At 37.8% G+C, this 13,743-nt stretch overlaps 1 protein-coding gene across 5 annotated transcripts in view; it reads right to left on the bottom strand.

Annotated features, from left to right (window-relative positions):
* GRK3 (G protein-coupled receptor kinase 3) overlaps nt 1-13,743 on the bottom strand; it is a 122,277-nt gene that overhangs the window by 96,851 nt on the left and 11,683 nt on the right. For 4 of the 5 annotated variants that reach the window (XR_004422060.1, XR_004422059.1, XM_033097314.1 and 1 more), the window contains exon 2: nt 2,082-2,158. Coding sequence is in view for 2 of the 5 variants with exons in the window: in XM_033097314.1 (XP_032953205.1) it covers nt 2,082-2,158 (77 nt within the window). In the remaining 3 variants the exon portion in view is untranslated. Of the gene's footprint in view, nt 1-2,081; nt 2,159-13,743 lie in introns of those variants that run through there. The other variant, XM_033097316.1, reaches the window with a different exon arrangement.

The raw sequence follows: 13,743 nt of genomic DNA, 5'->3' as shown, positions 1-13,743 counted from the left end.
GAATACACCCCAAACCACCAACTGTATACATTCAATGGGTGAATTTTATGCTCTGTAAAATGTATCTCAATACAGTTTTAAAAATTACAAATCTTATTAAAAATACAAATTTTTATAAACAAAAAAAAGTTAAAAACGTAAAAATTTTATTGTCAAAAAACAAATTTAAAAATGTTTAATAAATAATTAATTCCCTTTTTCCCTTTCCTCCAAAAGATGCAGTGTTTCTCTTGTTAACATGATCGTTTTATTTTCTGGCTTTATTTTTTTATTTATTTTTTCTGGTACAAAATCGGGAGCAAAGAAAGGAGCCCATTTAACCAAACACCATGAAAACAATGAGAAGCAGCAACAACAATGAAGGTGAAAGCCAAACCCTTTTAATTGAGCTGTTGTTCACCAACCAAATCCTGCCGATGGGATGACACACGTCTTTGTGGTTAAGGGCTTTGCACACATTGTCCTCAGGGCACAAACAGTCTACCCTCCTCTGCTTCTCCAGATCACGTCACCCGTGTCTACTGAAGGTCGCTGTAACAGACTGGCTAATTTTTACAGACTAGGTGAAAACTGGTTTACAAAACTCCAGACTTTCTGCACTGGTTTCTGCTTTACTTGGAAAAAAAAAAAAAGGAACATCCTAAGTCTTTCTAAAAATCGATCCAGTTTTTACCAGGTGACTTTCTACAGTACATTTTACCTCCATTGTTTCCTTTGCAACCGTCTTTAAAGAATTAACAGAGTAGAAAAGAACTGTGAATCAAGATATGTCACTTCACTTCACCAAGCTGAGTCTACACCTCCTTACTCGTAAATGGAGGGGGCAAGCCTGAATTATCTCTAAGAATATTCAGTCTCAAATGGGTCAATCCGTTACCTATGAATCATGGAAAGAGAACTGAATGCAGAATCAGAGTTTCAGGAAACTTCAGTAAGATCTTAATTTCCTGACATTTTAATAATTTCCTCTAGTAGTAAAATAACTTAAAAACTAAGACCCAGTTCCTCAGCAAACCTTATGAGTAATTGTGGGAGGCAAGCAAGGTGCAAAGAAAGGAAACGGGCATCCTATTCTCTTACATTCAGCTCTGTGGGTTGCAATGGAAATACCCTAGAATTATCTGTTGATCACATCACTCCGGGCAGATTAACAATACAGCCAACTGGCAGGCCAAATAATGAACCCTATCCTAGTTGAGAATAAAATATTATTTTGGAAATTTCTGGACAGCAGGAACTGATTTGGGGGAATGGGGAAAACAAAGTATGTATACCACAGCTCTTACCTAACCCAGCTGACACTCACCCCTAAACAAACTGTCAGCCTTTCAGAAGGCAGGTGAGAACACTCTCATTTCTTCATCGGCCTTGAAACTACACTGCAGCAGTCCTGGTTTCTCTAGGCACTAACTACGGTCGCCACGCAACACTCCTACACAACCACTCGCCTGCACGTGCCAGGACCAGCCCTGGCCAGGACTGGACATCGCCAGCGAGAGATGGGTCCTTGACCTCTGTGTATACAACAGGGGGAGTCCCGGTGACCTGCTGGGTAGAGACTCTGAATGGGGCCACAGGAAAAAGAATAATTGATGTGGAACAGACAATAACGAATGGCATACAAAACCCATAAACTTGTGAATACTGCCAAGATCAAGTGACCCAGCCCCACACTTTGGAAAGAGAGAAGCCAACCACATGGGTGGGATAATGCTTATGAAGACACAGGCCAACTCCCTGTGATCACAGAAAGAACAACAGCACTGACGGAAGCTGGGGACCTCAGAAGCAGGTCCCCACAGAGACAGCTTCTTTCCACTTACCCAGTACCCAGTCCTTTGTTCTGGCAACCTCCCAAACTGCCTGAAAACCTCGAATCAAACAGTTTCCCCCTGGCTTATTCACAAGATACATTACTAAGAATGTAAGTAATCTCTAAGTATCTGATTAATTACATTTCCTCCATGCCCAGCTTGAGCTACAAAGCATATAAAAACATTAGGGGTTGCACTTAACATGTTACTTTTGTGCCACTCGATATCACGAAGTGACAGTATGCCAAGTGAGTGAGCAGGACTTACCAATTTTCTGATTGAAAATCTTGTCAAAGGTTATTTCATTTCTCTCCGCAAGATACTTCTGCATCACACTCCGGATACTAAAAGAGAAGAGTGACACGTTTTCAACAATTACAGCCTGTGTCATGAGAACCATCCTTACACAGGAAAATTATATGGATGTCTTAACTCAAAGGCATTGGTTTGACCAGAGACCCTCTGCTGGCATCCGTGACTGCACGAATGGCCAGCTCGACTTTAAGCTGGGAACATCGCAGCTCCAGCCATTATTATCTCCTGAGACCTACAGCCAACTTTACATGTAGAGATTCACCCACAAAAAAATAACTTAAACACCTGGGGAAAGTTCCCACTTAACACCACCACTTCCCAAAACATACACAAACATGCATGCAAACACAAGACAAATTCTGCTCACTGATTAATGAGCCTCTTTCTAAAACAAAAGTTAAAGTTCCCTGGATGTATGATTAGTATTTTAACAAATCAGATTTCTGCACATCAACAATAAACCACAAGAAAACGTAATTAGAAGAAAGATTTCACTTATAATAAAATAAGAAACATCAAATGAGTCCATCTCATTTGAAATAAATCTTTCAAAATATGCACAGGAATTTCACAGGAAAAATTACAAATTGTACCGAGAGATATTAAAGAAGATCTTAATAAATGGAAAGATACACCACAGTTATGAACAGAAAGATTTAATATTGCAAAAATTCGAAGTCTCTCCAAATTTAGCTATGAAATCAATACCACTCCCATCAATATTCCAACAGGGTTTTTCATGGAACATAGAAACAGAGGAGCTCTTTATAAAATGTATACGAAACAACACAGGCTCAGAAAGAAAAACAAAAACATTTCTGAAGCAAGAGAATAATGATAATAGGACTTATTACGAGGTTAAAATAATTAAGACAACATAAACAAAGTGATCAATGAAATGGAATAGAGAGCACATAAGCTGACCCACACATATATGGAACTTTGATATAACAGAAGCAGCTAGGCAGAAAAATCAGGAAAGCGGGGAACTATTCAGTAAGTGAACCCCAAAAGTGATTATCCAAATGGAAAAAGTGGAAATTGAATCTCAATCATCCATTGACGAGCAACAATTTGGCACTACCCTTTTTTTAAAAAACTTTTTAAAACAAACGAATTGAGGTATAATTTACATACAATTAAATACATATTTAAGTGTATATTGTTAAATGAGTTCTTCACATATAACCACCAGATATCAAATATTTCCATCACCCCAAAAGCTGCCCCTTTGCAATTAATTTCCCCATGTTCTAGGATCCAGCCAACTATTGATCTCCTTTCTCTTAATACAGATTACTTGCTCCAGTTCTAGAATTTTATATAAATAAAATCGTATGTTGTCTTTTGTGTCTGGCGCCTTTCACTCGGTATAAGCAAGCTTCATCCAGATTGTTGTGTGCATAAGTATTCAGCTCTTTTTTTACCATCAAGTATGTAGTATGTCATTGTATTCCACCATTTGTTTATGGATAATTCATCTATTGACAGACAAATGCGCTGTTTCCAGTTTGGGACTACTATGAATCAAGCCACTTTAAATATTTGTGTAAGTCTTTTTATGGGCACGTGTTTTCATTTTTCATGGGTAAATATCTAGAAGCGAAACTGTTGGCCATATGGGAAGTTCTATTTAACACCACGAAAAAGTGCTGAACTATATTCCTAACTGGTTGTAGAGTGTGATATTCCCAAACGATGGCTGGAGGTCCCATGGCTCCACATCCCTTGATTAGACTTCGGTTGTCAGACTTTCTGTAATAGTTTTAGCCACTCTGTTGGGTGGGTAGTGGTACCTTATGTTGCTCTGTATTTGAATTTGCATTTCCCTAGTGAATAGTGATGCTAAGCATGATTGGACATGACTATTGGAATGTGTACATTTCCTTTTGTGAGGTGTGCTGTGAAATCTTGCGCCTTTCAACGGAGTTGTCTTATTACTCAGTTGTAAAATGTCTTTATATAGCCTGGAAACAAGTCCTAGTTATGCCAGAATATGTGATAATATTTTCTCCCAGCCTGAACTTTGTGTCTTCATCCTCTTCATGAAGTCCTCCGAAAAGCAGAAGTATTTAGCTGACGAGTTCCAATTGATTGATCCGTTTTCCTGGTGAACCGTCTGTGGTAAGAAATCTGTGACATCCCAAGGTCATGACAATTTTAACCTATATTTTCCTTTAGAAATTTTAAAGTTTCAGCCTTTCTGTTTAAGTCTAAGATCCATTTCAGGTTAATTTTTGTGTATGATGCAAGGTAAGATGGAGGTTCCTTTTTTCCTTGTAATACCTAATTGTTCCAGTATCATTTGTTTAAAAAAAAAAAAAACACTATCCTTTCTCCATTGAATTACCTTGGCATCTTTGTTGATTCAACACTAAACATGTGTAGGTCCCATTGCATTGATCTATATGTCTGTCCTTACATAAATACGGTATTGTCTTCATGGCTATAGGTGTATAGTAAGTCTTGAAATCAGGTGACTTAAGTCTTCCAACCTTGTTTTATTGCTTTTGTTTCTGTTTCCTTGGCTATCCTAAGTTCTCTGCATTTCCATGCTAAGTTTCTAATGTTTCTGGTTTTTTATAAAGTACCTTTTATGTGCTAGGCAATATAATGTACACCATATATATGTATATACATATATCTCACATATATAGATATAGATATAGATGTATAATTTCTCATTTAATTCTCACGATAGCCTGTTCTATAGGTGTTATTTTCATTTTACACGTAAAAGATGGAGACAAAAGGATTTTGAGTGAATGAGGGAGGGATGGAATTGACCGATGTATTTTTAAAATTATTTATTTACTTATTTATTTTAGTTACAGTTGACATCAATATTATTTTATATTAGTTTCGGGTGCACAGCAGAGCGGTTAAACATTTACATAATTTATGCTATGATCCCCCAGATTAGTCTAGTACCCACCTGGCATTATACATAGTTGTTGCAACATTATTGTTTATATTCTCTATCCTGTACTTTACACCCCCATAACTATTTTGTAATTGTCAACCTGTATTTCTCATTCCCTTCATTTTTTTCACCCAGCTCCACAGCCCCTCTCCCCTCTGGCAACCATCAGTTTGTTCTCTGTGAGTCTGTTTCTGTTTTGTTTGTTCATTCCTTGGAAGTTTTTTACATCAACATGGAAATTTCTTCCCAGAAAAAGCCTGCTGGGGCTTTGATTGGGACTGTGTTGAATCTATAAATTACTTTTGGGTGAATTAACCTCTTAATAATATCAAGAATACAATCCATAAATATATTTCTCCATTTGTCTAGGTCTTCTTTAATTTCTTATCAATATTTTATAGCTTTCAACATAAGTCTTATCTTTTTTTTAATAATAGTTTTCTCTGGTTTGGGTATCAGAATAATATGGTTCATAAAATGAGATGGAAATTATTCCTTTCTTCTCCCTTTATTTTATAAAGAGTTGGTGTAAGATAGTATTAATTCTTCCTTAAATGTTTGATAGAACTCATCAGTGAAGCCATCTGAGCCTAGAATTTTCTTTGTGGCAAAGTTCTAAATTACAAATTCAATTTCTTTCATAGATATAGAGCTATTCATATTTTCTAATTCTTGTATAGTTTTGATAACTTTCATCTTTTAAGGAATTTGTCCATTTCTTCTAAGTTATTGAATGGATCTCAAAATAATTATTCTGAGTAAAAGAAGCCAGATCAAAAGGAGAAAGGGGTGGGGGAATTGTAGTGTTTGGTTATAAAGAAGCAGGAGCAAACTTTGAGGGGATAATGCATGTGGTAAAATTAAAAAGATCTATATTGGATTTATTTCCTGGTTCTTAGCACAGAGCTCCAAAAATGCTTGGAATTTCATGAATAATAGGAGTGTCTTATTCATAAGGAGCCCTTTCCATCCATACTGGGTTTATGCTAGTGAAGTGACTCATGGGCGCCTAACTGCCTTCAAGATAAGGCTGGTTGCCAGAGGAACCAACCCTGTGAGAAGAGGGCTGGAACTTTCAGCTCCACCACTTGACTTCTGGAAGGTTAAACAATGAGTTCAATGACCAGTAGTCAATGATTCAACCAAGCAGACCTATAAAGTGAAACTTCGACTAAAAACTCTAGAACCATGAGGTTTGGAGAACTTCCACGCGGGTGAACCCATCCGTGTGTTGGGAAAGGGGTCCTCCTGGATAGGGCACAGAAGCTCGCTGCTCCTTTCCTGCAGACCTGGCCCTACGTGACAACCATTTTTAAATTCCTGAGCTGTATCCTTTATAATAAAACAAGTAAGTATATAGCACTATCTCAAGTTCTATGAGTTGTTCTAGCGAAATAGCAAACCTAAGCGGAAGGTCATGGGGACCTCCAAATTTGTAGTCAGCCAGGCAGAAATGCAGGTAGACTCAGGAGCCCATTTACAGCTGGCATCTGAAGTGGAGCGATCTTGTGGAAGTGAGCCCTTAACCTGGCGGTGTTATTAGTATCAGAACTGATACTCTGAGTTGTTAGTACCAGAAGTCAATTGAATTATAGGACACCCAGTTGGTGTCAGAGAACTGAAAATTGTTGGAAAAGGACATACTGTATATGTTTATTACCTTAATTTTGATAATGGTTTCACCGGTGTAGGTAAAAGTTACCAAATTGTATACCTGAAATATGTAGTTTATTTTGTGTTAATTATCCCTCAATCAAGCTGCTTTAATATAAAAAAAAACGTTATACCACAAGGATGCAATCAGCAAAATCCTGGGATGTGGGAAACTACACAACAAATGACCTGGTTTCTTTAACAAAAAATTTCAAGAGGGAAAATGATGGATGGGGATCCTATAGTTCAAAAAAGACTTAAAAGTAGTAACAATCTAGCATAGCGTGTTTCCCAGAAAATAAGAGATACCCGGACAATCAGATCTAATGTGTCTTTTGGAGCAAAAATTAATGTCAGACCCAATGTTATTTTACCATAATATAAGACCAGGTCTTATATAATATAACATAACATAATACCAGGTCTTATATTAATTTTTGCTCCAAAAGACGCATTACAGCTGACTGTCCGGCTAGGTCTCATTTTCCGGGAAACACGGTAAATATATGGACCATCTTTAAAACTCAACTCAAATAGAAAAAAATCTTGTAAAAACGGAAGAAATGTAAAGTCAGATTGAATATTTTATGATATTAACTAAGTATTATTTTTTTAGCAGTAGCAATGTATTATGCTTATGTTCTGGTATTTTAAAAGAATTCTTATCTTTTAGGAATACATACAGAAATATTTACAGATGAAATGATATATCATGTCTGGATATGCTTCAAAATAATGTAAAAGGAACTAGCAGGTATGGATGTAACAAGACTGGTAATGTGTGTATAAATGATAAAGCCGAGTGATGGGTCTATCAATTACATTGTATTAGTCTCTCCCTCTGTGTGTGTTTTAAATTTTCATTACAGAAAGTTTTTAAAAAATCAAATTCTAGCCCCCAGATTCCTGAACGATTACTTTACATACCCCCTCATCAAAATAAGGCATAGACATACTACATATAAAACTACATATATTGATTGGAAGCCTTATTTATTTATTTATTTATTTATTTATTTATTTATTTAATACCAACTGGCTGCAGATATATCAACCCAACCTATCATGATCTATTGGGGTCCTACTATATAAACTCAAGGGAAGAATAATAAATATTGCATCATAATTTTTAAAGTTTTTCTACTACAAATGTGGTTGAAAGACTAGCCACCAGTTATCTCCTCTCTAGCCAAAGAATAGGTAAGCTAACTTATACTTCACCGCCTTACTAGTAGAGAAATTACCATATTTATAACATAGCTAGGTATCTCCCATTATTAAAAGCCTCTATATTCTATATGGCTTAATTGTTTTATGCTCATGTCCAAACCAAAATGCAATTAAACGAATATTTCAAATAATATATAACATCACCTTAAAAAGCTAGTAGTGCGTAAGATAACTGTGAAGATCAAGCAAGATGCTGAGAGTGCTTTCTTAGAATTGAGAAGCACGTGAGGTTTGTAGTGAATTATCAGTACTGACCAGCAAGAAACTCAAAAGACAGATTTATTTTTTAAAGATGACTAAGCAGTCATACCAACATTTAATTCCTCCAAAAGGAAATTGCTTTCTTTCATATGTAGTTACTAAATATTTTCCACGAACTATTCTTTAAACACCCAAAATAGAGCTACATTATCCAAAGTCACAATAAAAAAACTTTACCACTAGGTTCAAAACCACAAACTCTGCCAGATAGCCTCTGAAGAGGTCTATAAAAGTATCTAGCACAATGTAATGTCAACTCTTCTCAAATTTCCTGGGTTTACCAGATCTTTGGCAGAAAAGTCCTGCAAATAATTTGCATATCATTAAGCAATTCAACATGAGACAATCTATATTCAGAAGCTCACAATCCAATTAAGCTAAACATGAATTCCTTTGTGGTTTTTTTCTACAATATTTTGACAATCCACATCACGTTTTTAATGCCCTTTTCTTCGCAACATATTACTGATATTAAAGTGACATTAAGTATACTTAAATTTCACTGGCCAAAAATAACCGTCATCATATACAAAAGTAATCCCCAAACAGATGCCATTTTAAGGATGAACAGATTTATGGGGTCATCAGTTCACCTAATCAAAGCTATTAAAACTTCTTGATCTAAACCATCCCTTCAAATCGGTTACAATGATCATTTTAGAATCCATTCACCTGTCTATCAAAACACTTTTGTATCTGCAACAATACATAAGCAGCTTCATTCTACCTCTGTGATGTTTGTGTGAAATTAGCACTAGGGAAAGGAGAAACTACAGGCAAGGAGAGTCCTTAGGAAAGCCTGGACCATCCTCCTGGTTTCCAAGGGCAATTTTTCATGTAATTATCACGAATTACAATTTTTCATGTAATAGCACCAAGGCTGCTGGTTCGATCCCCGCATGCGCCACTGCGAGCTGCGCCCTCCTTTAAAAGAAATGAAAATAAAATACATTCTGCATCCTTTCTATGAGCCAGGCGCTGTGTGTGACACTAAGTCCTAGAGTACACAGTAAGTCCTATCCAGTCTCTGCCCTGAAGGAGCCCATGTCTACAGGGGTTGACAGCAGAGTAAACAGGAAACCCCAACACAATGTGACATGTATGCTTCAACAAGGGCAATTAATTACAGCGGGCTACAGCCCCGTGCAATGTGGCAGAACTGCAGAAGCTGAGGAGCCATGGGCAAAGCGGAAATGAGAGAGAAAGCAAGGGGCCCACCCATGAAGGCTCTTATAAGTCATGTCAGCCTGCACCAGATACATACCTGAACGACACGGACAAAGGACAGGAGGATTTTTTTTTTTAAACACACAGAGAAAAATGACAGCCTACAAATAGTCTACACCTTGGGACTCACTGATTTCTAACTGAAGAATACCTAAATTACCACCCACGAGATTCATGTCCAGCTCTTCATGGCTTATATAATTAGGAAACATTTCCTGTCCAACGACTGACAGATGACATTTTCTTTTTGCGACTGGTGAAAATGCTGACTGGTTGGATGTAATTGCCATACTTCCTGGCCCGCCCAGCGGAGCCAGGCCACCTGGCCCCCCCCCTCCCCTAAGACAATGCAAACCAGTCTAGAACCTCAGTAAATGAGCACCAACGAGGCAAGTGGGTTTACAACCTAAAATATGCTCCATACGTGATCATCCAGTGTAATTTCTCTATGACTTGTCTTTTAATTTGGCATATGATACCTTTGGCCCCACGAGAACTTTTAATTGGTGCCGTACACTCCATTAGGGTTTCCAGGTTTGGGGTTTGCTTGGGAGAGCCCGTTATACTCCAGAATAATAAAATGTATTCTCTCACTTTTTTCTATTTTTATTATTTTGCAATTATCTCATTTAACCCTCTGGAATTTATTTTTTTGTACAATGTGGAAGGATTGTGACTTTATTCGATGGCCAGTTTATCACACACCAACCTTTCCCTCACAGACTTAAAACGCCCCCTTTATTCACAAACCAAATTCAAATTATATTATATCTATGAATATAGATATATACACGACTTTGCATACTGTGTCATTTATGTGTCTACGCGTTTGCCTGTACCAATACCACACTGTTTTAACTGGATTTATAGATTAATTTTAAGAGAACTACCATCTTCCCAATATTGAGTGTTTCTATTTAGAAATATCTCGTAGCTCTCCACGTATCCAGGTTTTTTTCTTGACTTCTCTTAATAAAGTTTTATTTGTCTTCATACTGGTCTAGTTGGTAATTACTGAGCGAGCTCTGGCTTAGAGCAACACATTAGAAAACACTATTTTAAGGCAATTATTTTAAATGTTCTGACAAATTAATAATCAAATTTAAAAATAGACAGTTGTAAAATAATTTCAGTGAGAGAGACTAATATTGCAGTTTCACCAGGCATGGAAAGGATGCCTAATGAAACAGCATGGATTATTACTTTTTTCCTGCTAAATTTAAACATCAAAGCTATGACTTAATAGATATTCATGACCGTGTGAAGTTCAGTGAAGTCTTTTGTACTTGAAGTATAATAAATGGATATAATTTTCTAAAGTTTCATGTCTTACTATGCTTTCTCTTTTGTACAGCCTTCTTGCTTTTTTTTTTTTTTAACCTTCTATGAAAAGTCTTCAGGGCAAGAGGTTATAAATCTGTCTCCCCTACCTGGAATAGTCAGGACTCTGGATGCAAATGAAAACTCGACCCACATCTTTGTAATCAGTGTCCTGGAGCCTGTTTTTGAGTCATCGGATGCAGTTTCCAGAAAGCACACCATCCTCCCTGCACTCTAAGATATCTGAGCTACAGTACATTTTGCATCTGTGAACAAAGCTGTCGTAGGAATTTATATCCTAAGTCACCAGTGCTCTTATACATGACATTGGGACAACTGAGGTTTTCATTAGCCCTGCAAGAATCTAGTTGTGTTGTGATCCTTACACCATCTACTCTGTTGTTTTAAAAAATTATACAAGTTTTCAAACATGCAAAAGAGTATAATATAGTGAACCCCCATAACCGCCATTCAATACCTCATAAGAGTTGTCGAGACTTTAGTCTGCTGCTTTTATCCCTGTCCCCGTACTTTTCCTCCATTTTTTTAAAGAATTTTTAAAGCAAATCTCAGACTGCATGCCATTTTACCCTTACTATTTCCATTTGCACTTCTAAAAATTATGGACATTTTCCTTACATAAACACAATCCATTGCCACGCCCCAACCCCACTCTGGAAATAATAACTCCTGAAGATGTAATACCCAGCTCCTATTCAAATTTCCATGATTCTCTCATTCTGTACAGTTGGTGGGTTTGAATCAGGAGCTAATCAAGGTCACACATTCATTTGATTGTTATATTCCTTAGATCTGCTTTAATCCAGGGCCTCCCTCTCTCCCCACCACCCACTTTTTATCTTCACACAAGACTTACTAAGGAAACCAGGACAGCAGTCCCAGAGGACGTCTCCCACTGTGGATTTACCTGTTCGCTTCCTCATTTGTTCCTCAATCTCCATATTTCCTATAAGCTGAAAGTGAGCTCTAAAGACTTGATTCTACCCAAGTTTACCTTCTAAGGGCAGAAAGGTGACCTTGGTGTTTCGCATTGCCTCACCCGAGGAGGCACAGTTATTTCTTCTTAGTGATGTGAAAATTACATAGAAAATTCAGTTGGTGATGGACCGATTTCTCCCCGTCAACATTTCATTTCATGGTTTCATACACTGATCATCTTTGCCTGTATCAATAGTTTTACTGGGTTGCAAAATGATTTTTCTAATTCCACCATTCCTTCCACATTCACTTGCTGCAATTCTTCTGTAAAGAAGAATTATCCTCCATCAACTAGGACTTTTGGGTTACCTTAAAATGTAGTTATCATAGGAAAGGCAAGATAATTTCTTTTACCTCTTTGATTACTGCTATTCAGAGACAGGGTCGGTGCCCTATTTCACTGTCAAGGGTGATCACTAAGGAGTTTTGTTTGCCTCTGTTTGTTTGGGGACCTCTTTGATGGATAGCATGGGTATATTAGTTTCCTATTGCTGCTATTACATTTTACCAACTCTGTGGCTTAAAACATCAGAAATTTATTATCTTACAGATGTAGGCCAGAGCTTGAAATGGGGCTCGCTGGCCTAAGATCCAAGTATCAGCAGGGCTGTGTTCCTAGGGGAGGCTTTAGGGGAGAATCCATCTCCTTACTCTTGCTGGCTTCTACAAGATGCCCACATTTCTTGGTCCATGGCCCCCATTCCATCCTCAAAGCCAGGTCGCCCAGGCCACTGGCAGGCTGGCTTCTTCTTAGGCTACATCACTCTGACACTGGACCTCCTGACTTCCTTGCAATACACTGGACCAACCAAGTTAACCCAAAATAACCTGTTTATCTTAAAGTCAGCATATTAACTGCCGTAATTCCATTTGCCACAAAACATATTCACAGGTTCTGGGGATTAGAATGTGCATATTTTAGGGGGCCATTACTCTGCCTACCACAAGGGTCTGAAAAGATTCAGAGTACTTGAATCAATTGCAGCCATATTCTTTTGATGCCCACCTTTGGCCATGGGACCCCTTCCTTCGGCCTCTGTATTTGTTAGGTATAGCACCCACTCCAACTCTTGGATGGCTCCTCTGCTTGCTGATGTAACAGAGAACAAAGGCTTATCCTGCCCAGCTACTGCCCACACCTGGAGTCAGGTGTGGTTGTTCAGGGCGCCCTCTGCAATGGGCCCACAATTATTTCTCGGGCTTTCCCATGGTTAGAGCTGATAAATACAGAGTATAATTGAAAAGGAAAAAAAAGTCATGAATGTAAAATGACTTTCCAATTAAAATTTAACCTTACAGGGTTTTCAACTTAGCTCGTGTCTCATACTCATGTACCTCTTCGTTTGCAGTCAGAATCTTAATTCTCATTACCCAGCTGTATCTATATAGTGTAGATCTGAAATAATTCTAAACCTAACAATAACATTAGGACTTCCGAATGCAGCTGTATTTATCCTTAAAAATACAGAGGCAATTTGGCATCCTCTAGCGAAACTGAAAATGCCCATGTTTTACTTACTTCCAGGGGTCTATCCCACAGAGAGACACACGCAGGCACCGATACACAGGCAAGCACAGTCACCTCGCCAGCGCTTGTGATGACAAACACAGGGTTAGGGAAAGAACGGTTTCATGGCACATCCTTCAGCAATTCCAACGACTGAGCTCCAGCTGTACGTTACTAACAAGGCAAAGCTGAAGACGTCACCGCTGGGTGAAGAGGGCAAGTTCTGAATGGGCTCATTAACGTTTTGCTGATGCACAGAACTCCACTCCAGTATGATCTCAACCACCTTTCTGTGTAAAGGCTAAATACGCAACCCATTTCATTAATTTTTCTATCACAACTTAGGAGCGACCACTAACAACACTCTCAAGTTTAACATAAAAAAAAAAAATCCTTGAAGTACCTAGAGTAACTGACAAGTATGTTCAAGCCAAGTATACCCATTCACCTAGTGAGAGGGAGAGGCAGGAATTTTAATTCTGTTTTTTAAGATA

This window comes from Rhinolophus ferrumequinum, chromosome 25 (genome assembly GCF_004115265.2).
Source record: "Rhinolophus ferrumequinum isolate MPI-CBG mRhiFer1 chromosome 25, mRhiFer1_v1.p, whole genome shotgun sequence".
NCBI classification, from domain to species: domain Eukaryota; kingdom Metazoa; phylum Chordata; class Mammalia; order Chiroptera; family Rhinolophidae; genus Rhinolophus; species Rhinolophus ferrumequinum.
Note: the sequence above shows the minus strand (reverse complement) of the source record. Positions and strands in the feature narration are given on the sequence as shown.